At 34.8% G+C, this 25,949-nt stretch overlaps 1 protein-coding gene across 11 annotated transcripts in view; it reads right to left on the minus strand.

Moving 5' to 3' along the window:
• The window catches only part of LOC106669519 (dystrophin, isoforms A/C/F/G/H-like), a 328,247-nt gene that overhangs the window by 94,578 nt on the left and 207,720 nt on the right, over positions 1–25,949 (minus strand). For 10 of the 11 annotated variants that reach the window (XM_024227801.1, XM_024227799.1, XM_024227800.1 and 7 more), the window contains one exon: positions 16,117–16,158. The exons of the other annotated variant lie outside the window; for it this stretch is intronic. In XM_024227801.1, the coding sequence (XP_024083569.1) occupies positions 16,117–16,158 (42 nt within the window). The remainder of the gene's footprint in view (positions 1–16,116; positions 16,159–25,949) is intronic. 11 annotated transcript variants of the gene reach the window in all.

Below are 25,949 nucleotides of genomic sequence, written 5' to 3' on the forward strand. Positions count from 1 at the left end.
AGTTTAATAATCTAATGACCCATAAAACGACAAATAACGACCTGAATTGACTTTTACTACAAAGACAATAGCATAAAGAAAGATCTTATCATATCTGGTTGAACATAAACTAAGACCTCAGCATTGACTATTAGAACAGAGGTTGAACCAACCAATTTACACTTCCAAAGACGATGTAGATCCAACAAATTCACTAATTTCGTGGTCCGCTTGACCAATTAATTTATTACAATTAATTAAGGTTTTTAGTTGAGATAAAAAAGTCAATGGCACGAGCGGGATTCGAACCCACGATCTTCGGCTAGATACGCCGCTGCTCTACCACTTGAGCTATCGTGACCTCGATCCACTCGGACACCAACGTCCCATTTTGAGTTTTCCCTCCTTTTTGCCATTTTTCGTATCAAGCCGACGATCGTGGGTTCGAATCCCGCTCGTGCCATTGACTTTTTTATCTCAACTAAAACCCTTAATTAATTGTAATAAATTAATTGGTCAAGCGGACCACGAAATTAGTGAATTAATGAATTAAAATGAAGTATACTTCACTAAAGCTCTCCGTGGCCATTTCATTTGTCGTCGAGAATCCAATCCGATTACACATTTGAAAAATGGCAAAAAGGAGGAAAAATTCAAAAGGTGCGGTTGGGATAGGAAGTTGGTCCGAGTGGATCGAGATCACGATAGCTCAAGCGGTAGAGCAGCGGCGTAACAAGCCGAAGATCGTGGGTTCGAATCCCGCTCGTGCCATTTACTGTTTTATCTCAACTAAAAATCTTAATTAATTGTAATAAACTACCAACGAATATTCATATTACTGCAAAAGACCAAAAGAAGAAATATGGCGTAACTATTCGCGACTTTGCATACAAAGACGCAAAATCACGAAGGATAAAGTAAATAAAAATTGACTATTATTAAATTTCGAACCTTCAAACGAGTTTCAAACGGCTTACTATTACTAAGTTCAGTTATAACACATATTTAACCAAATCAGAATTGACTTATACACAATGGATCTATAAACTACTAACTTCAATTGATGGAGACCATTACTAAAAGAAATTAATTAGTACAATATTATTTCAATCGACACCTGAATTGACTATTACACAAATACAGTGCTATCCAATATGACGTAACTATTGACTACAAAGTTACAACCAAAATAAAAAAGAATTATTTTTAGTGCAAAATAAGATAGTAACAAGCAGAAACTTACTAAGTTGAATTACTACGACGCCAACAACAAATATATGACTAGATCAGAAATGACTTTCCCTACAAAGACAAAGAAAACATCAATACCTTTAAAAAAAACTCGTACTTCTATCGAAACTTCTTGACATAAAACTATATATTTAAAATTATTTAGAACAATATCATTTCCTTCAACGCCTTATTTGACCATTACTACAAAAATACATACATTGCTAACAAACTATTACGCAATTGTTGATCAAAATCAAAATCACAAAAACTTAAGAATTAACTATTACTGCAAACCCGTAAACTTCTGAAGTGAAAATACTACATCCCTAAAAGACCCTAGCATTGCCATCAAAAATGATATGCTATTGACTACAAAGTCACAGAAAATATAATTTTAAAGTTGTTAATTAATTCTTAACTATTTTTGCCAACTAATCTAGTAACAACAGGAGATTTAGTACGTTCTGATAGTCCATAACAATTGACTATTTCAACAAAGACAAATAAACCAATAATGAACTATAATTTAGAAATTAAATTAAAACACTACCAATAAATATACCTAATCAATTCCTACAAAGACAATTCCAACAAAAATATGTCCTATTCACTACAAAGACACAAAACCAACACAATACAAAGCAACGAAGAATTGACTATTACAGAGTAACTAATGAAACCGTCAATAATATAAACTAAATTACTGAATCAGTGGTACATTCTACAAATATATAGATGATACTTAAATAACACTAGGAATATAGATTTATCCTAACGTATAATGTGCTACCAAGCTGCAACAACAAAGACCTGTCATGATAATATAACTGGGACGTCGGTGGCCACAACGGTTTAGGCGTTAACACGGCACTCATTGTAAGGTAAATGTTTCGGGTTCGAATCCAGCGGCCATGCATTCGAACCCGACATACTTACAAATGTTTTTTTTGTTTTTTTCAAAAACACCGGCACCCTGAGGGTTTATATGACCTCTGCTGTTGCGAACCCTCGTAAAAAAATAAAAAATAATATAACTACAATTAATAAATGGTTATTGCTACAAAGACATAAACACTCATCTATTATACTTCCCAGTAGAAGAATCTTATTAAATCAAACTAATACATGTATTGAACCATATAATGATATGTCAACAGTCACCGAACAAGGAGGATTCATGACCCTTTCTTGCTTTCACCAGGATGTACAAAAATGGTACTACAATAGACACTGACTCTTTAAATAGAAAAATACAAAAAAAACTTCCGTTCAATAATGTATGCAGATGTAAAATCAAGAATCATGCTTTCCAAAATGTTATTAGGATATCAACGAATAAATTATTATAATGAAATTCCCAATTCAAAATGGCCAAGATAAATATTACTCCCTAGATAACGTATCCTTTCCTTTTTCCTTTATCGAAAAGGCCGCGTGGAAGGAATAATGAAGGGATTATGGCGAGTTGGAGAGGAAAAATAGCTCGTCGGATCGGACAGGTGGATGTGCGGGATCGCAATACAAATCCTATACGCATTTGTAAGAACGTGAAAAGCGTTGATCGCCTCGGGATTTTTCTTCCGACAACTTATCCGTGAGAGACGGAGGGATGGCGTGATTATTTTCAAATGAGACGAGCCCGAGGAACAAACGGCGTAGAAATTGAATTGACGCTGAACATCTGCACCCGCGCGGGATTCGCTCTATGGAAGGGGGTGAGCCGATGGGCGATAGCCGAAGAATCGGCCCATTATTCACAATTCCAGAATATAATTAATCTTATTGAAAATTCGAAACAATCGGTCTGGCGGGGCACTTTTCTCATCTCACCCTGTCAACCGGAGGCAGTTTCTACGACAAAGGAAGATTTAGATAAGCATCAGACAATTAATATTAATCATTTTGTTGATCCATTAATATCTGCAATCGAATTTTAATATTAATAATTTAATATTATCAAATCATTCCACCGTTAACGCTTTAAACGTGGTTTGCCTAACTGATCACCAAAAAAACCAAGCTTGAAATATTGACTATTACAACAAAGACAAACCTATCAACAAAGAAATACTGTCAGTATGAATTGACTATTACAACAAATACACGTCCTGCAAAAAATAAATAAATAAATAAAAATAAAACTTTGCAAGATGAAATTGATTATAACTATGATAAACAGCCAAAAAAGAATGAAAATTTTCATACAAAAATAAAATAATAATACCAAAATTTAGAAAAGGAGAATCTGTTTTGTTCGTTATTATTAGTAAATAATAATATATATTTTTATTTAACCAAATATAATGTAAATCTTCTTTTTTATGTCTTTTTCCGAAAGAAAACCAATTTCCACCCCCACTTCCCAGTAGGAATTCGATCTTTGTCGGAAAGGTTTCACAAATCGCCGAGTCCTGTCTTGTGATTGAGATTTAATTAAGCCCTCGGTCCAATTTGGACGGATGCAGCGGTCATCAATTAGAAAGAGGTCCGACTGGAAGTTGTGGATCGTTTGGAATTGGCGGTGGGTTTTTATTGGCCGGTATCAATCAGGGCGTCCGCAGTACGTCGTTTCTACCCTTCTGCCATAGCTTTCTACCTGCTTAGTCAATATTCTTCCACATCTATTTCCCATAGAGGGACTACCAGAGGAAAAAACTGGAAATTTTTCACTTTAAACTGAACTCATTTTTGTTATAAGGTAGGTAACTAGATAGAAAACAATAATATTTGTAAATGCTGTCTAGTAAAATTTACCTTATAGCTTTTTGTATCATTGCTTACTATATATAACAATCACTGATAAATCATTGCTTTTAAAAAATCACTGGATTCAATTCCAACCTTTTTTCCGGCTATTGGGCTTTGTCTCTCTTCTTCTAATATGAGTTACTGACTGGAATAAGCAATTATCCACTAAGTTCTTCGCTTTAACAAAAAACTCGATTCAATCATACAACTAAAGTTAAAAAAATAGACATATGACCATTAAAATAAAAACAAAGATTATTACGACAATTTGAGAAATGGGTTTGTTGTTGCTGTTGTAATAGTCAATTTTGAAATAGTTGTATCATTGCCGTAATAGTAATGGGTATTATTTTTATAAAAGTCAATTCTTTGTCATAACACTCCCTTCTGAAAAAATTATGTTTTGGTCCTATTAATACATTTTGAAGTACTGTACGTATAATAGCCAATTCTAGAGGAGTTATTTCGTCGTGATAATTGAGAATTTTTTAATTATTTATGTATTCGAAGTCATTATTTATTCTAAATTTACTGTATTTTATGTAATAGTCAATTCTAAAGAAGTTATGGTTTTGCTGACCTTGTTGTAATAAGAAGTTCTGTCTTTGTCGAAACAGCAAATTCTGATGTAGTAAGTTTTTCGTAATAATTCATTTTTAAGTATCTGTATTTATTGTAATGGCCAATTCTGTAGGAATTATGTCTTAGTTGGCTCTGTTGTAATAACCATGACTGAAGATGTTATGTCTTTGTCGTAATAGTCAATGCTGAGGTAACTATGTTTTTTTCGCAATACGACATTTTTAAGTAGCAGTTTTTTTGTTTTGTTTTTGTATTGGCCAATTCTATAAGAGTTATGTCTTAGTTGACTTTATCGTAATAAACATTGCTGAAGAGGTTAATGCTGAGTTAATTATTTTTTTCCTAATACCAAATCTTTAAGTAGCTCTATTTTTTGACAGTCAATTTTATAGTATGACTTAACTTACTTCGTCGTAATAACTATTTCAGGAGTAGCTATCCCTTTCTCGTAACAATCGATTTTAAAGTAGTAAGGTCTTGGCCGTAATAATCAATTCTGCATTTGATGTAACAGACAATTCTAAAGAAGTTATAGTTTGGCTGACCTTGTTGTAATCTTAGTTGGCTCTGTTGTAATAACCATTACTGAAGAAGTTCTGTCTTTGTCGAAACAATAAATTCTGATGTAGTTAAGTTTTTCGTAATAATTCATTTTTATGTCACTGTATTTATTGTAATGGCCAATTCTATAAGAGTCATGTCTTAGTTGACTTTGTCGTAATAAACATTGCTGAAGAATTCAGTACTAAGGTAATCATTTTTTTCGTAACACCAAATTTTTAAGTAGTTCTATTTGTTTTAACGATCAATTGTGTAGGATGTAATTTACTGTCTCGTAATAACTTTTCTGGAGTAAAAAAATCATTTCTGAATTTGCTATATTTGATGTAATATTCAATTCTATAAGAGTTGTGTCATTATTAAGGTACGAACAGATCAAGGTATGGTCTCGAAGAAGAAAGCAGATTTAGTTGCTACTGCCAAGCTTTCGACCTATTTTAAGGTCATCATCAGGGCAAAACCACATTAAATATATCTACAGATTGACATATTTATGTTTTTACAGGCGATTTCATATTTCCTTGAAGACCGAATCGGTTCAAATATTGCCAAATTTTATTAACGATTTATTTTAATTTAAACTTTTTTAAATTCATTTATAAAATTTTAGTTTTTAAAAGGGCTTTTTAGGCTACTTTGAGATCTTACTTTTCCAATTTAGCAATAAATTTATTAATATTTTCTCCGACGAAAGTTCAATAAGCGCGAAACCTAAAGAGTTTATACTGGAACTTTGATAAGTTAAATGAAATATTTATCTAAGAAAGGAACAATACGTCATAATGGACATGTGATAACAGTAATCATAGAAATGCAACCTACTAATTCCTATATACCTTTGGTTTAGTTCGTCCTGTGTTCTTTTCGTTGTTGGATTCATGCATCCTCCCATTCTGTTTATCCGTTCACAAACCGCGTCTCCTTCAACATGGATTGGATTTATATCAGTCGAGAGACAGCGAAAGGCCCGGTATTAGGTGAAGACGACGTGTAAGGTGAGGCTTGGCTCTATAGCAACTTGTAATGGGAATTGTTGTCAACTTTGCAACACTTGTAATTAATTCTAAAGACGACATGTCCCTTACAACAGGCCCTCCTTTCGGCCCTTTAAGGTAGGAGCCGACCTCAGCCCGGTTGATATAATGAGAAAATCCTTATCTTGTGAAAAGCTGCCCTCGTCTCGGGTTAAACTCTTCTTCATTACACCTTTTAGCCTCCGACTCGCAGAAGGGTTGTTTCAGTTAGCCGAACAACCTTTAATTAATCTGTAATTTAAACGAGAAAAAATTCGAAAACATGGATCTGTCGCAAGAGGTGGATGAGTAAAAATCAAATAAAGTTGTAAAATGATTTTTCTTGATGATCAACAGCAATTCCAGATCATCTATTACTTCAAAAATAAAAAAAATAGCTCAATTTGTGATGATTATCACTACAAAGATAGTTGTCAGAATTGACTATTACAGCAAAGACACTGATATCGACAATGACTTTAGTAATCTTTGGAGTGGTGTATGAAGTTTGGAATTATCGTCATCGCCTTTTGCATCAACAGCTTCAAAAGAGCTTGAGTAGTTGAGTTAGTAAGAAGGAAACTTATAAAAAGAACTATTACTTTCTTGGCCTGTATGTTAAGTAGTTAAGGAGGCTTCTCACAAGGAGAAGGGGTATTTAAATTGACCGCATTTACCTTTTTAGAAATATGAGCCTGGTTTGTCTCTGTGAGATTTATTCCGAGTCGAGTCCGCGGTAAACCTTTTAAATAAAGGAGATGACGGTCATTTTCCAAGGGGGCACTAGGCATTTGGTAAGGCAAGAAATATTTTTCGGACTTTGCCGGATTTCCGGCAGAGGCTTACCGGCAGGAGGAGGAAGGATTTGGGGTTTTATAGAGATGTTTGTCATTTTGCCGCCGATTGACGAGACCACCGGAGAGAGGAAAAGTAGGAAATACCTTTCAAAATCAAATCCAAATGTCAATTCGAAGAACCTATAAGAATGACTTTCCGAAGCTCAAAAAATCAGAAGGTGCTAAGAAACCACACGAACAATCGAACTTTTCTCTCTTGCAATAAATACTACAGTTTAGGAACATATTGCAATATTTAGCATTTGAAAGTAAAATTTCCCAAGTTTTTGATTAATTATCAAAAAAATCTGAATCAATATGATTATTATTCAGAAATAGTGAGATGCGGTCTGGTGTGATGTAGGTTTCAGAAAAACATTTTCTTTGTCGTGCCAACGTTTCGATCTTTATTGAAATCATCTTCAGGGCTCAAAGTGTTTGTCTTCTGTGTAATTGTGCCATTCTGGCGTGTCGTGTCGAGAGTGCCACGACCACCACACATTATGGATATAATGGAGAGATGTTTGGTGCCAACATCCTAGACGTTCCTTAGTATTTATGGAAATAGCCAAATTGTTGGGTTTTCTAGTTAAAAGGCTTCCATTTACAAAGATTTTCCATCAACATCTTTAACATTTAAATATTAGGTTTCGTGGTCCGCTTGACCAAATAAATTCTTTTCAATTAATTAATCTTTAATTAAGGTTTTGGTTGAGATAAGAAAGTCAGTGTCACAAGCGGGATTCGAACCCACGACCTTCGGCTAAATACGCCGCTGCTCTACCACTTGAGCTATCGTAACTTCGATCCACTCGGACATAAACTTCTCATCTCAAATCCACCTTTTGAATTTTCCCTCCTTTTTTGCTTTAATTTCGCAAATTCAAAAGGTGGGGTGGAGATGCGAAGTTAGTGTCAGAGTGAATCGAAGTCAAGATGGCTCAAGTGGTTGAACAGCGGCGTATTTACCCGAAGGTCGTGAGTGACCCTGACTTTTTTACCTCAATCAATACATTAATTAAAGATTAATTATTTTAAAAAAAACATCTTTAACTTTATCCTTCAGGAAATTTATTACAGATGTAGATATGTATTTGATGTGTAGATAACATAATTAAATATTACGATAAATACTCCAACCAAAAAGGTCTTTATAATTGACTACTATAACAATGGCATAATCATCTATTGACTACATATGAAAACAGCGATCTTAACAGTCTTAACTAAATCTCAATTGATTTCTGCCGAGAGAAAATCAGTATTTAGTATTGATACCACACCGATATCATTAATGTTTCGATACTTTTCAATTGACTATTACGACAGACTGGCACAGAAAAACCCTAAGTATATCATAATTGACGATTACGACAAAGGCCTCCTTAGATTTAAAAAAAAACCATTCCAAACTGAGTATTGCAAAAAATATTGCTACCGACAAGGGCAAAACTACATTTTTATTAACTATTAATACATACGAAGACAACGCTTTCAAAAGTCGTAACGTGCAATTGATTACAATCATCATTACAATACTTCACCATAAATGCGGCTAAACTCCGCAGTTGACTATTACGACAAAGACCGCCACAAAAAGACTCATAATTGACATTCACAACAAAGAATACCATCTACAAAAACATAACCATATCTCAATTGACTACTACTGATTGACTATTGACTAATCTCATTGGGGTTGGATATTGTGGAATGGAACCTCTATGTGTGGCTCAGCGACCACTAAGAAACTTTTTTTTAGTAACTTTCTAATTTTATCCTTCTTGAAATATTTGAGTCATCCAGATTGGTCTCTAATATTGTTGAAGCCATTCAGCTATACTCTCACATTCTGCATCTCCGAACTTTTTTGCATTAGCTAAGGATTTTACGAGAGTTTAGACAGTCGGACATAAGTCTCTAGAAGGGGCTTGAAAAGTTGTAACATTTATGCTTCCTGAGATCCATATGATCATTTTTCTTCGTACTATGTATGCCTTGAAAGTATCGACAAGTAGTTAGTGCAAAGTTTTAAGCTGTTATTCTTGAAACCTTACGATATTTCGTTCTGGATTTTGAAATTGTGTGTTATAATTGTAATCTGAGGATATTTAAATCGTAAAGTCAAAACTCGACCACAGGACGATTCCTACCGCCCACTGTCCATTCCATAATTGAAAATTTATGTCCAGGTTTCTGCCATTTATAAATAAAGAGTTGTTTGAATTGGTGAAGGACTGTCAAATCCTGAAGAGGGAAGTTCTCTAGGGCTTGTAAGGTATACGTGACGTTCACCTGGGCCCTCCACCCGTTAAATATGTATCACACCATCCGACTCCAAACCCATAACAATACGGCGCCGTCTACCACAGTTTTTCTATATAATAACGCTCCCGGCTGTTTCTCGAGGCCAACGACAAGTGGTTTCCCGAGTCGTTTTATCGACCGGAAAACTGGGTGAGAATTTTCCAGAGGTTACTCCAAAACTGTTATGACCTCTAGTTTTCAAATTTGTCATAAATTAAAAACGTAATGAAAATGTAAAAATAAAATCTTTTGTTTGCCTGTAACAAGATAATTCTTCTTTTTTATAATAGGAGATTTATATTCTTCGAAAGGGACCCAATTTTACCAGATTGATATAGGAGAACGTTGGATAGCCCTTCAATCGTTATGATCTACTGCGATCCCCTTCGGACAGCAGCTGAGTCGTGTCTTTTGTACATTTTACGACCTGTATCACGGTTATTTCGTACATAGGGAAATATAAATCCCTGGGAAAAATTGTATCGATATCTATCATTATTGTGCAATATACAGTACACAAATAGAATTTTCTTATTGGAAAATTCGAGCCATGGAACCTTCCAAGAAGTTAATCTAATTAAAACAGAATTACGTTGAACGTTCAGCTAAAATAAATCGAAGTCACCAAGTGTCAACACTGCAAGGCTTCAATATTGTGAAATTTTAGCAGAGCTAAATGTAATATCTACCTACATTCTAATTAAATTCACCTCACAAACTAATGAACGTATATTTTTATTAAAAATATTGAGCTCAGCAGGCACAACTACATTTCAATTGCATACTGCGGCGGAGACGACAAAACTACAAAAAAACTACTGCACATTACTCTCGTCATAACAAACTACCACTATTTCGAAAAAGTCTCCCACAAAAAAGGCTTTACCTATCATAACTGATATTACGACATTGACTACTTCCAACAGACTTAAATATATCACTATTGACTAATACAACAAAGAAATTTACCTCTAACAACAATAACTACGCATCAAATATGGCGAAGACGACACAACTACAAAAAAAAAAAACTACTGCACATTACTCTCATCATAACAATCTAAGATCGTAAGAATCCATCAATACCTTGTTCGACAAAGTCTCCCACAAAAAAGGCTTTACCTATCATAACTGATATTACGACAATGACTACTTCCAAAAGACTTAAATATATCACTATTGACTAACACAACAAAAACATTACTCCTAACGACAATAACTACATATCAAATGTGGCGAAGACTACAAAAAATACTACTGCACATTACTCTCATCATAACAAACTACGATCGTAAGAATCCAACAATCAATACCTTAATTACTATTCCGACAAAGTCTGCTACAAAAAAAGGCTTTACTATATCATAACTGATATTACGACAATGACTACTTCCAACAGAGTTAAATATATATCTATTGACTAATACAACAAAGAAATTTACCATTTACCTCTAAGAACAATAACTACGCATCAAATATGGCGAAGACGACACAACTACAAAAAAACTACTTCACATTACTCTCATCCTAACTGCCATCATAAGAATCCATCAATACCTTAATTGACTATTCCGACAAAGTCTGCTACAAAAAAAGGCTTTACTATATCATAACTGATATTACGACAATGACTACTTCCAACAGAGTTAAATATATTTCTATTGACTAATACAACAAAAAAATTTACCTCTAACAACAATAACTACGCATCAAATATTGCGCAGACGACACAACTACAAAAAAACTACTGCACATTACTCTCATCATAACAAACTACGATCGTAAGAATCCATCAATACCTTAATTGACTCTTCGACAAAGTCTGCCACAAAAAAAGCTTTACTATATCATAATTGATCTGGACACTAATCTTGTAATAACAAAACAACGATACAAGAATCCAGAATTGGTATTACAAAGCCACCAACTCACCATGAATGCATGAATACCTTAATTGATTATTCCGACAAAATCTGGCCTAAAAAGGCGTTAGTACCATCATTGGCCCACTATTACCTACTATTCCAACAAAGAAATAACCTCATCTCTATTAACTATTACTACAAAGACAACCTCTTAAAAGTTTTAAATTCATTTCAATTGATTATTGCGTCGAGGACAAACATTTATTAAAAATCCTGAAAACTTTCCATCATAACGAAAATTCCGGCACATCAACCTTATCAAAAATTGATGTTACAAAAAAAAAATAAACCACGTTATTACAAACCCATTATATATAACGGTCTATTGGCCAAATTACATCTTTCAATTAATTAATCTTTTTATGTAAGGTTTTGATTGAAATGAAAAAGTTAGTGTCACGAGCGGGATTCGAACCCACGACCTTCGGCTGCTCTAACAACTTGAGCTATCGTGACATTATTTATAATTATTACAAACTTATCACTTCTCATTGGCTGACGTGTAAACTGTCATTAGACTTTTATTTTTTTTTGCACCTCCCAAAATAATCCTAACTAAAATACATCCCGAGAGATTTGGTAAAATCCAATGAATTGACTTTATTTTGTTTTATTTAATTATTTTTTGAATATAGAGGTACAGAAAGATAAGAATTGACTTTCACACCTTGATTTTTAAAATTTCAAAAACTGCCACAAAAAACGAGTTAACTTCATTTTAATTGACTTTTACGACCACTATTGTTACCAAAAACTACAAAGATGTTGGTTATTGAATAAAGTGACAGAAAAGTAATTCCCTGAAATTGAAAAAACTAAAAACGGAAAGTAGATAAAATAAATGACCTGGGATGGCCAGGGACGTTCAAATAGCAGACAAATATAAAATTTATGTTTTAATCCTTCGCCGTTGAATAGCTAGTTGGATCAATATCAACCACTTCGTCCTATTTGATTTGTTGTTGTCAAACTATGAAATGTTTTATTCAATACGAACACGAAAAAACCAGGATTTAAATATTAATGTAATTCAAGTTTATATAGTAAAAGGTAAAGCACAATGGGTTGAGGTTTTGCAGGGTGGCAGGCAAAAAAAGAGGAATAGAATTCCCTTGATAATTCACTGATAAAGGGATTGTTACTTTTTTTCGGTCAACTATGATTTTGATAAGTTATAATGTATATTGTATAAACAGAATCTCAGTAAAATTGTCTTTAGGGATTTTGAGAGGGAAAAAGGGTAAAAAACGTGTTTTCATTCTTTTCTCTTGGGTTTTATGCTGGGAGGATGGAAAAAGAGGTTTATAAAAACTGAATTAAAGCACAAGAATCGAAATTAGCAACAAGCTGGGATTTCCCGATTGTTTCTCTTCAGTTCGAACCAAGAGAATTGTTCCCCGGGCATGAGATAAAACATGATTAATTATAAATAGAATTCATACAAGGAAAAATTTATTTTCCAAACCCTACGAGGTTTAATCTCCGGTCAAGTGGACGACGTGTCGACTCGATTAAGCTGATGGATGTAAAACCGATACCCGGTAGAGCGCCCGGTCCAGAGACTGGACCTTTCCAGCTACGCTCCTCCGAGATTAATCTGGAGACCGAACGACATATAGAAGAAAAATTGGATTTGGGTAAAACTCCCCACTTTACGATGAGACAGAAAGTACAAGAAAAAACTGAACTATTGTTCCCGGTCAGAAACGGTAGGAATAAATTTCTGAAATAGCCATCTATATTTTCACCTTATTAAAAGAGGGTAAGGAGATTTTATATCCCCTTATAAATCAAAACAATGGTAACGCCTTTTCAATACGAGTCAAAAGGTCCAGGGATTGTCAGGATATTCGATAGCCGAGAAAGCGGTAATGAAAATCCAAAGGCAATAAGAAACGGGCCACCTGGTCAGCCCAATGATAGATAGGAAAAGGGAAGGACGACATTTGTATGTGTCGGAATTAGGTGATAGTTAGACGTGTTCCTCTGCACGGGGAGCGCCTCTGGGACCTGTCATCCGTTACAGTTAGCGACAAACCAAGATGGAGGAGTCGCTGAGCCCCAAGCTAATCTTATTGGATTGGCAAAAAGCAGTGCAGACGAGCTATGCAATTTGATTTTCCTTTCATCGCGAAAACGGAGCCGGGGGAAAAGCGATCCCGCGATGACAGCCGTCAACTTTTATGGGACATTCATTAAATCTTGTTTCTTCCAAGAATGTCGTCTTGTTTTATCCATTCCATAACAACAAGTCGTTCACTTAAATTGTCATTATTATATTAATTTCATTCAACTTTAGATTATAAATTATCAAAATGACCCTATCTTCTTTGTCACGAAGTTATTTTATTCTGCTTTTAATTTTGAAAATTTTGAAAAAATTATCAAGAGTGCCGATCGAGCTTTTCATTACAACAATGAACTATCAAAAGTTTGAGTCAAATAAAAAAAAAAGAATAAAAGTAATAAGAGCAGCAGAAAAGAGAAAAAAAGGACGGATAGAAAACTGAAAGCTAGATAAATTCACGGGAGAGAGAAAGAGAGAGTGAGAGAGAAAGAGAGAGAGCGATGGAGGGCGTGAGAGAAAAGGGGGGTTAGAGAGGGGGCGTCGAGAGGTAAATAGGGAGGGGGAGAGGGAAGAGAGAGTGACAGGGGAACGAGTGAGGCGGTGAGGGGGAGGGGAAAGAGAAAGTGGTGAGGGGTGGGGAAAGAGCGAGGGGGAGGGAGAGAGAGGGAAAGAGAGATGGAGGGAGAGAGAGAGAATGTTCAAGACAAAAAGAGACAATGAAAGAGATAGTAAAGTGATATATATATATATATATATATATTCACACACAGAAATATAGATATAGAGAGTGATGAGAAAGATGGCTTGAGTACAAAATGAAAAGAAATATGAAAGAAAAAGTATTGAGTTAAACACGAAGAGTGGAAAAGATAGAAAGGAAGGAGGACTGGATGTGAGAGAATAAGAGAGGAAGAGACAGAGAGTGAACAAGCGATAGAGGAAACAAAACAATAAAAGAGATGAAGGAAAAATATAAATATGAAAGAGAGAATAGAGAAATGAGTGAACAGTGAAAGTAGCAAGATAAACTACGGATGAAACAGAAAAGGGAAGAAAGTAAAGAAATTATTCGAGATAGAGAAAAATGAGTGGTAGAGAGGGAGAGTGTGAGAGAGGGAAGTAGGAGTAAGATGGTTTGAGTACCAAATGAAAAAAAAAAGTATTGAGTTAAACACTGAGTGGGAAAAATAGAGAAGAAGGAGGAATGGATGTGTGAAAGGAAGAAAAGGAGAGACAGATACAGTCAGCAAGCAAGAGAGAAGAAACAAAACAATAATGGAGAAATCAAAAAAGAAAAGAAGAAATAATGTAAATATGAAAGAGATAATAAAGAAATGAGTGAACAGTGAGTGTTGCAAGATAAAAAATAGAGGCAACAAAAAAAGAGAAGAAAGAAAGAAACAGAAAAAAAATTTAAAAACGAAAACGAAGAAGGTCAAGAAAGTAAGCGAGATAGAGATAATAAGAGAAAGGGGGAAAGAGAGATAGATAGATAGAGAGATAGAGAGAGAGAGAGCCTTGAATACAAAATGAAAAAAAAAATAAATATGAAAGAAAAAATTATTAAGTTAAACACAAAGTGTCGAAAAGAGAGAGAGGAAGGAGGAGGGGATGTGAGAGAAGAACAGAGGGTGACAGATAGAGAGTGACCAAGCGATAGAGGAAACCAAACAATAAAAGAGAAATCAAAAAAGAAAGGAATAAATACTGTAAATATGAAAGAGAGAATAAAGAAATGAGTGAACAATGAATATAGGAAGATAAACAATAGAGGAAACCAAAAAGGAAAAAAGAAAGAAACACAAAAACGATTTAAAAAAAAAACGAAAACGATGAAGGTCAAGAAATTAAGCGAAATAGAGATAATAAGAGAAAGGAAGAGAGAGAGAGAGAGAGAGAGAGAGAGAGAGAGAGAGAAAGAGAGAGAAAGTGAGAAAGAAAGAAAGGATGAGTATATGAAAATAGGAGCGAAAAAAGGAAGAAAAGTAAAATGACAAAAAGACAAAAAAGGTGGAGTGGTACAGAAATGGAGTAAGTGCACGCGATAACAATGATTCAAAGGTAAAGAAAAATAGAAACATAAAGAGACACACAGAAAGACATTCTACGGATTTTAGCTATCGGTTTTGGTATAACGATGATATTGTAATTGTAGGAATAGTAAATAAAAGAGTTCATGTGCATTACCGGGTTTTTCTGGTATAGATAGAATCTTCGAGATAGAAACTTTTTTGGTGGTTGTGTCTAAGTCAATTATCAATTTTTGTATGAAATTTGGATGTTATCGTGTATTTATTCAATCTGTCGATCTTTGTTGGTGATAATTTGGCTTGGAAATTTAAAAGTCAATTTAGTGCAGATATCATCAATTATCATAATCATACATATTTTTGATATTTTGTTAAGCAATTGTAAGATTTTTTAAAAATAAATATCAGAAATATTGGAATATGAGTTGTAAACTAATAGATGGAGGTGCCCATATAGTTTTTCCCATTTGTTTTTCCACCAAGAAGGGATTTTTTCAAATCATAAAGATAAGGAGAAAATTATATCTAATCGGGAAATTCATGTAGCTCAGGTGTTGATAGTAGGTGCTAAGTGAGGGTGCGGTGCGTGCTCACCATTAAGCCCTAACTTACGAGATGACTCGGCAAGTTGTGATTGCCAGCTCCTTCATGTGAATAAATAAACAGGTAACTCCCAAGAGGCTTCTCATATAATTAAGACGGACAAGTTGTCAAGGCAAATCGATAAAGCTAAACTTTTATGACTACTTAAATTATACTTTTTTATTTAATGGTGAGAGAGGAGAATGTTGGGGTTGGAGGTTTTGACGATTGATATATTCAATTTGTACATACCTTATACATTTTGTTCTTAAATTCACTTGCTGTCAGACTCACCTGAAATATAAAAAAAAGGAAATTCGTTAGGATGAATAAATTTAAACCATAAAAATCTAAATAAGGTAAAATAGGGAAAACAAAACGCTTGACCACATGGGTTTTTCAAATTTTAAATGTAAAATTATCGAAATATTTTAAACTAATTATTAATTTAAATATGTATTCATAACAGAGATATTGAAATTTGGGTCGATCCCGCCCAAAATACATCAAACCCACTAAGCTCAAAATTGTGATTTATTGTTATTACAAAAAAGTGACAATATTTGAATTAGCTACAAAACCAATGTACTCCAAACCCTAGAATTTATAATAATAATACGGCTCGCAAGTCAAATGAAATAATGCGAGGAAAAGCAATAAAACCGGAAGAAAAAAGGGAAAAAAAGGAGGAAAGAAAAAATAAACATAAAGAAAATATAGATAAACAGACAGATATTTGGATTGGTTGATATAGAGATAGACATGCATACAGAGTATAACGGATAGTGAAAATAAACATTAGAACGAGCCAGTGAGAAAACGAGCAAAATAAAAAGAAGTGGAAAAAGAGAAAGAAAAAGAAAGCAAGAGAAAGATCAAAACATAATGAAAAAGAAAGAAACAAGAAAGGAAAGTAAGTTAGAAAGAAGGAAAGATAAAACAGAAAGTGAGTAAGGTAGAGAAAAAAATAGAGGAAACCAAAGAGGAAAGAAAGAAAAAACAAAAAGATTTTTAAAAAACGAAAACGAAGAAGGTCAAGAAAGTAAGCGAGATAGAGATAATAAGAGAAAGGGGGAGAGAGAGAGAGAGAGAGAGAGAGAGAGAGAGAGAGAGAGAGAGAGAGAGAGAGAGATTTTTTTGTGTAAAATATTTATATGCCTAAAATATTTCATATTTTTGATTTAGGAGCAAATTCTTGAGATACTGTGTCTAATTTTTGAGTTTTGACAAAAATGTATGAAATTTAACCTGATTTCACTCGAAGATTTTTTTAAATATGTACATGTCTAAAATCTGTCATATTTTCGATTTAGAAGCAAATTCTTCAGAATATTGATAATATGTTTGAGTTTTGACAAAAATGTATGAAATTTAACCTGATTTCAATCAAAGAATTTTTTTTGTAAAATACGTACATGTCTAAAATCGGTCATATTTTTTTTTTTTTTTTTTTTTGTAAAATACCTACATATCCAAAATATGTTATATTTTCGATTTAGAAGCAGATTCTTGAGAATGCTGATACTGTGTCTGAGTTTTGAGCTTTGACAATAATGTATGAAATTTAACCTGATTTCACGCAAACTTTTTTTTTTATAAAATACGTACTTGTCTAAAATCTGTCGTATTTTCAATTTAGAAGCAAATTGTTGAGAATATTGATACTGCGTCTGTGTTTTGAGTTTTGACAATAGTGTATGAAATTTAACTTGATTTCGCTCAAAGATTTTTTTTTTTTTTTTTGTAAAATACGTGCATGTCTCAAATCTGTCATATTTTCGATTTAGAATTAAATTCTTGAGAATATTAATACGGTGTTTGAGTTTTGAGTTTTGACAGTAATGTATGAGAATTTAACCGGAGTTTACTGAACAATGTTATTTGAAGGTAGCTTTCTAGTAAAGCTTGGCGATAGCTTTCTTGTAAATTAGCATCATCGACTATTTCATTAGTCACTACCTGGCTAACGACCTTAACCCTCCAATTACAGCCTTCGTTTAGTCCAGTTATTGAAATGTTTCAAAAAATCGGTCGCCCAGGTGAAATATATATAGTCATACATCCTCGTTCAATAAATCCACTCGGGTATATGCACAGGCTGTGATCGAGGTGAGAGGAAGTGTCGGCCGGGACAGGCTTATCGTGGGATGAAGGGCAGCCGACCAGGCGAGGGATGAGAGCTGAGGGCTGTCAGTTCCTTCCTGGAGGGATGTGGCCACGCGAAACCCCCCGGAATGGGCATTATCACTGTTTAGCACTGGTCTGTAATTATATCGCCCCTGATATCCGGATGGTTATGAATATTTATTAGGGCATAAAAATCTAAACCGGCCACCCTACCGAATCTATCCCTGCTCTTCATTAAGCTCAATAATGGGATTTTTAATTTTCTACATTTCCCCTAGTTTTTTTTCCTGTACTTTTTTTTAATCTCGCAACACGCCCGACCCTCCCCTCTCGGCTTTTTTTCCTCTAAGCTACAACTCCCTTTAGGTTCATTACCGGAAACCAGACTTGTTCGGGGAGACATTAAGGTGGAATATTTATGCGAGCCGCGAGAAAAATTTTGTTCACTACCATCGCCTCCTTCACCCCCAGGGATCGAGGGGGGACCTTAAATTTTAGAACCGGCATTCATTTGAAATTTCGATACAACATCAATATTTATCAACCGAGGAATAAATAGGGGTGAAGAATTAGTAATATTTCTGACGAGGGGCTTAAACGAAATTACAATAAAACGAAACAACCCCAGTAGAAAACATAAATTTATCGTTACGCAATAATAATTTAAATAAAAAAGCCATTTTATAACAAGAAGCACTCTAACATTTCTAAGATTAACTAATAATTTTTCCTTCTCGAAGGTGGGATAATAGGTCATGTCAAAAAAACAACAACCAGTTTTCCTTTCAATCCACAACGTTTCGGATTTATTTTAATCCTTCCTCAGCTCAGGTGAGTTACCGCAGTGGTTAAAACAGTGGTCGTCAGTCATTAACATTTTCTAACAGTTTATTTTAAAAAAGAGCCAGTGTGGTACATATTTAAGTCTTTCAGACTCCAACAAAACGTTTTAATATTTTGAACCTGACTAATGGCTCTTTTTTTAAATAAACTGTTACAAAATATTAATGACTGACGACCACTGTTTTAACCACTGCGTTAACACAGCTGAGGAAGGATTAAAATAAATCCGAAACGTTGTGGATTGAAAGAAAAACTGGTTGTTGTTTCTTTGAGTTGACATAATATCCCACCTTTGAGAAGGAAAAATCATAAGTTGAACTGTTGAGGTCGAAATATAAGAAAATTTGTAAGATTGTCGTACGCGTGAATTTATGGAGAAGGGTGAAGGAGGAAAGACGATCAACATTTATAGACAACTGGGTTTATGATGAAAGGGGATAAACTAAAAGTAAAATTTTAAAAATTTGAAACATTTAGTAAAAATGACAGGTAGAGAATTTAAAAAAAGTCAATTTTGCTACCAGGTAGGAATATCGTTCTCCAATAAAGTTGGGTCTCGTCTCTCTGGTGTAATTTTCTTTTATGAAGAAGTGCCGAATGAGACGTTCACGAATAGCCGTGGTGTATCGAGGAGGGTAACGGACGTGGTTTTCTCCTCGCCCTTGAGGCTTTTAATTATATCGATACCGGCAATTATCCACGTATTCCTCCGCTGACGGCCTAGGCACAAAACCGGACCTCGACTAAAAACGGATTATGCCAAGAATGCTGGATTCTTTCGAAAGAATTTGATTTATTTCCCAAAAATGAACCTGAAAGGTAAAAACTTTTATTTTATATTAACCATCACAACCCCTGCCCTGCTAAATAACCTTCAGACAGTTTTTTCGGTTAAATTTTTTTTCAAATTTTAGCCACGCTAAACAATAAAAAAAATTGTTTGAATAAAAATTTAAATAGTGAAATTTAAACGTTACCTATCGTTTTTGTATTTTTCATGTAGATTTTTATTTAAGTATTATTTTTCATGTAACTGTAATCAATACTAAATGATAAGTATGAAGAAATGATAAAGGAGAATGTAGAATTTTACTTTTTGACACTATTGTGACAAATAATCGAGTTTTATTACGTTATAAACCGATAAGTCAGATCGAATCGTCAGGCATATTATACACAAGTTCGTGATTTCATGTGGGAACGTTTCTGGTTATTTCTCCTGGTAAGAATTGTGATGGGAGAACCGTGTCGTAGGACTCTGTGAGGTGAATACGTGCGCTCTTTAACCGTTTCTTCCACACCTGACAGTTTGAGAGGGATTGGCTCTAGACAAATAGTCACCACTTCCTTCACTCGGAAACGGCCAGATCGGGTCTTAAATCAATTGATACATTTTACCAGACCGGAGAAACTAGGGCGGATTCTCTTAAACGAGCGGCTAATTTTCATCCCCCCCCAAAAAAAAACAAAGTTATTATTAAAACCTAATAAAGATGAATGCAATGAATCCTGGAGAAATACATACGAAATAAATATTCCCTTTGGAGGAAAAAAAGAAATTAAAGTTTTAATTCGACGATGTCATTCTAGGAAGATTTATTCCCCAGAGAAGAGACGAGAAAGCATTTGGTGTTCAAATAAAAGAAATGTGATTTAAAGGGAAAATGGGATCTTATGTAAATATGGGGCCGGGTTGAGGGAAGATGAATCTGTGTCAGCGCACTGCATGATGCGTAAAAGCATCGCGAGATTAATATCCATTTGTGTAGCCCCCTAGATAGACAATAGAAAAAGCCCCTGCGGGGGGAGGAAGAAGCCATCAGGATTGCTGTTTTAACGGGAAGCATACCACGGCAACTGTTTCGGCGTGCTTCCCATACCCTAGGAAGGGTTTTGTTTTTGTGAAGGTGATTTTTTTTTTTTTTTGTAAGCGTATCTCCCAACAAAAAAATAATCAAAATTCAACCCCGTGAAACGCAAAGCCCAGGGGTTTACGGGAAGTTTGTCTGATGCTTGTCACGACTGTAATTAGCAAGGAGAAATGTTGATGTATGTTACATGCTATCTTGGGGAGCAGATAGCGTCACTCGGAGGTTTAGATAACGAAATTTAAATAAGAACAAAGACAACTGTCACACATAATAATCGAATTGTTACTATCAATAATTAATAAGCTGTTCGTGTATTTCCATACTTTTTCAGGACAAAATATTTATTAAAAACATGAAAGACGATGTTCAATATATGAGATTTTCCTAATAAATTGTCCTAACTCTACATTGTACAAATTTCAACTTTATACATTATTACCTACAATCAATTATTGCATTTTTATACGCCTACTGTATAGAAATGATATAATTTTTTTACGTAGAAATGTCCAGATTTGACTAAATTTGCCTAACGATCAACAGTTCAAAAGGGTTAGATGCTAAACCCGCAAAACTGACGTGCTGTGCGGTATGGTATAACTAGCACCAGTTATAATTTATTTCTAATTAAAATTAATCGATATATGTACTTTTATATTTCTTTTTCTCCTTTTCTATAATTTTTTTGTTTACTAAAATTTAAATTCACAAATTTTAAAAATGATACACTATCTAAATTGATTAAGGAACAAAACGTGCACAATACCTAATTATTCGGAGATTGTGAGATGCTGACTGGTGTCACGTAGGTTTTAGAAAAATATTTTCTTTATCGTGCCAACGTTTCGATCTTTATTGAGATCATCTTCAGGGCCTGGGATTTACAAACATTGTTTAAATTTAATAAATACATGTAGGATGTGGAAAAAAATGAATTTATACAATGCAAAAAAAAATATTTTTTATATTCAATCATTGTATTTCTTCTTTTTTTGCATTGTACAAATTCACCTTTTTTCCACATCCTACATGTATTTGTTAAATTTAAACAATGTTTGTAAATCCCAGGCCCTGAAGATGATCTCAATAAAGATCGAAATGTTGGCACGATAAAGAAAATATTTTTCTAAAACCCACGTCACACCAGACCGCACCTCACGATCTCCAAATAATCATCAACGAACGGTCACTAATCACCACACATTACAACACTATACCTAATATTGTTCTGATTAATAATCTACACTAGTTTTATTTTAGGTTAGATAAAAACCTGCAGAGTGATGGACCTGAAATTTGATCGTTGTCGATCTTCGATGGGTCAGGTGACATTCTTATGTTCCGACTTTCTGAGCGCTGTGTGGACTCGAGGAGTCAAGTTCTTTGTGGACCCTCCCTTCGTTGTGCTCTTGTTAGAAAAATGCTGCCGGAGGGACTCGGAAAAATGGTGGTTGTTGTTCCCGGACAGCTCGGCTAACCGGACAAACGCGATCAGGCCCTTTGACGCTAAACGATCGGTAAAGAACATGATAAAAGAAAGTCGGCAGCGTCAGTGGGCGGGATCGTCCGAAAGGTTCTTGCTTGCCTATAGATGGACCCCCGAGAGCCGAAGACAAGAAATCGTCTTTATCCGATGGAGGTCATACGCGAGACTTGGGCCAAAGCCCGCGTAAGTGCCCCCTTTTTAACGCTAAGGTTGCTCGATGTGTCCCACATAATAGAGCTAGTCATGCCTTGGCTCCTTACAGAGAGCGTGTAGCCAAGCCGCCGAATTTAAGAATGGTTCTCGGCCACGTTAGGTAGTTTCTGGGTCCCTTGATCTGTTTTTTGGAAGACGTCCGAGTTTTTTTATTATTTTATTTGTTTTGTAATTATGAGTTTAGTTTGAGTGCGTGTATTTATTAGTGTGAGTGGTGAGGGGTGGTAGTTAAATATAACTTTATCATATCCCCTCCTGCACCGGGTGTGGGTATATTTAGGAGAAATATCGAGCACTACATTGACTAAAGACTAAGCATAGTTGTGAATGTATTTATTTGTGCGACTGAATTATCGAATTCAATTAGTATTAGGCTAGATTATAATTTGCATACGTTTGGGGCTGATATGACCTAGCTGTCGACACCCCTTGTTGGAGCCTAACCCAGTTGGGAAGGGACGATCTCCTGGGCATCTAGCTTAAAGGAGTACCGTCAACTCCCTGATGTAAAGACCCAGCACATCGGGTAGTGAGAACCCTTCAGGGCGAAAGTCTAGTAGATAGGGAATAAGACCAAGCGCAAGACATACTCTGAGGATAAGTTGTTAATTAATGTTGATATTTCTCTTTACCTTAGACCCGTCTGCCTAATCTCTTATATCGCCATAATTAAACATAAACCCGAGAGTTTGCTGCAAAGGAATAATATAGGAAGCCTAATAAATTCTCGTAATCGTCGGTTAAAAGGGATGGATTTTGTTTTGTACAGAATTGTGGTGAAATGAAGTCAAGTTTAAACAAGATTTTTTTTATCTATTGTTTTATTTATACTGAAGACATTTCTTTAAGTTTAGTGTATACGAAGCAAATAAAAAGTCATGTAAGAACATTGATTATCCGTTTAATTAAATCACTTCTGAAATTGTTATTACACTGGAGGGTCATCGATCGATTATGAGAAGAACGGAAATAGAAACAGTAGAAGGAGGAGGAATGAGGAAGGACTAGATAAACTGTGGCCTGAGGACCGCCAGGTTATATTGGTATGAGGGCCTCTGTAAATGCTAATGTTTCTCCCTCCTTCGACATGTTTTATACCACTATTACAATCCAATGCAAATCCTTCTCGGTCCGATACTATTAAACGTCTCGGCCAACTTTGAAAATTGCTTAATCAACCCTGGAATTAAATTAGCGGAGAGGAAGAAAGCGCCGTTTAAAAGTGTTAAAGTGAATTTAAAGACGTGTAATTTTCAGTCAAATCGATTGTTTTTCTTCCAACAAAGACTCCGTGTAAAATTTCTCCGTTTAAAGATCCGATTTGTTAACCGGAAAAGGAGTTGTCGTTGATAGCCGGTTATTTTTGTCTAATTAAATTACAGATCATGGTTCACAAGAGAAAGGGCGAAGCGGCTTTGCGGTTGCCTGAACGGCGGGCGGTTTATGTAGTTGGTAAATGGAATATCCATGTTTCCGAGGGATCTCCTCCAGAAAAAAACAATCCTTCCACTCTGAGAGTCGGAGTGTCTCGAGCCCAACAGGGTTGTAATTAAATCAACAATCATTGTAAACAATGTTTTACTGTGCTTTGGAGTTCAAATATATAAATGTAGTTAAAATGTTTTCAAACAAAACATTGTACTGTAATACATAAATTTTTTTTTGTATGTTGGACGTGTTGCATAACAGAGATGGCCTCCTCGAGGGCTCACCACTCATCAGTAACGCTAATTGCTCTCTATGGCTATGAGTCCTAATGGTGGTTAACCCACCGTTTAACCATATTTACTAGCCTTAGGCGTTCCTGTTAATTTCTCGTTATTGCTAACACCCTTGACGAAATTCGTGTAGAGGTCTTAGGTGGAAAATTTTACACGTTTTTTCTTAAAAGAGGCTTTATTTTAAATCGATTTTCAATCTCTAACGCATTGGAGAAACTGCTGGACTTTGAAAAACAGAGCACAACAGAAAGATAAAACAAGTCAAATCCAACACTCTTCTGTGGAATACAGTCAACGATAGGAAAACACTAGGGTAATGGACACAAGAGGTCTAACTATGAATGACTGTAACAACTGTCCAAATCTCAATTTTCAGGCAGAACATCTAGCCATAGAAACATGCACATATTTAATAAAGAACATACATCAACAGGCAATTAAAAAAGCTTTCGGTGCCTTAAAGATCAGCTCAAAATCAGTCTGGAACCTTCAAAAAACCGAGGTCAACAAACTGTCTGACGGTCTCAGTAAGAGTGTCTATTATGTACATTGGAGACTTTGAAACTGCCCTACAATAGCTATTATATAAGTATTGCTATAGCAATATCTATATAAGGAATTTGTTCAACGAAAATCATTCAGGAAAACCATTTACTGAGTTCAGACTCGAAATCAAAGTTTAAAACTAATCGTACCTCAAAATTTAAGAATCAAATCTAAAAGGTCGCAGCAACTTTTTTTTGCCAAAATTTACATGACTTGTGATAACTTCAACATTTTTTCTTTATGTAAACGGATTTATTCTCCCTGACGTCATATATTTTATGATTTTTGACTAACAATTTTGGAATTCCATCTTCTAGCGGGGTTGAAAACGAAAAATAAATAGTATTTGCAGAATTTAAAACAAATTTCGCATTGGAAAAAAACGATCTCAAAGAGAAAATTGCGGTGGTGCTAAAAGGGACTTGCCTAAAAAGAAAATTTTTCGTTTTGAATTTAAAAGACAGTCAAGCACGAAAATCATGTTTTACATAGGGGTTTCTCAAAAGAAAAACCGTTTTGTATTTTTCAACCTAAAACACGTTCCTGATTACAATATATGAACGGTTTTTGCTACAAAACAGTTGGCAATTTGAAAATTCTGTCAACGTCTGAAGGGAAACATGATATAAATAATAAAAAGCTCACAGGTGAAACGTTTTCGAGAAATTTTAATGTCTTAATCTCAGGATTTTTCTCCTGGGAAGTTAGAATTTTTTTCAGTTTTTGGAATTGATTAAGACAGGAAAAAGACTCGAAAAAATTTTAAATATGAAGGTTTGAAAAAATTGTTGATTCATCAAGCTTCTCTGTACAAGTTTAACATAAAAAATACACAACTAAGGAAAAGATAAATGATCCTATTAATTTATTTTCAAGCATATATTTTTAAATTAGGCTGTGTATTATTATTGTTAATTTGAGACCCACACGTGCTTCTGAATCGCTAATATCTAAATTCCTAAGACTGTTTTGGGCATGGTGAGCCAGTAATTAGCACACTCGAATTAAATCAGGCCCCGGCTTACAATGGATAAGCGATTTCATAGCGGGATATTCAAATGATCAATTGTCTATTGTGGTTAGCATATAAATAGAAGGTGAGAAACTTTCTTAGGAAAGTGGATTTGCAGAAGCCCAGGTAAACATTGGACCATTGTAAGAAACGAGTTTGTCGTCGGAGTGGACGGCCTCCTCCGCCCATGGGAAATGGCTCGCGTGGGGAATCAATAAAATAAACATCTTAAATAAACCCGACGGCTAATCTTGGGCATGGGGCTG

This window comes from Cimex lectularius, unplaced genomic scaffold, assembly GCF_000648675.2.
Source record: "Cimex lectularius strain Harlan isolate CLEC.00 unplaced genomic scaffold, Clec_2.1 scaffold229, whole genome shotgun sequence".
Classification (NCBI taxonomy): domain Eukaryota; kingdom Metazoa; phylum Arthropoda; class Insecta; order Hemiptera; family Cimicidae; genus Cimex; species Cimex lectularius.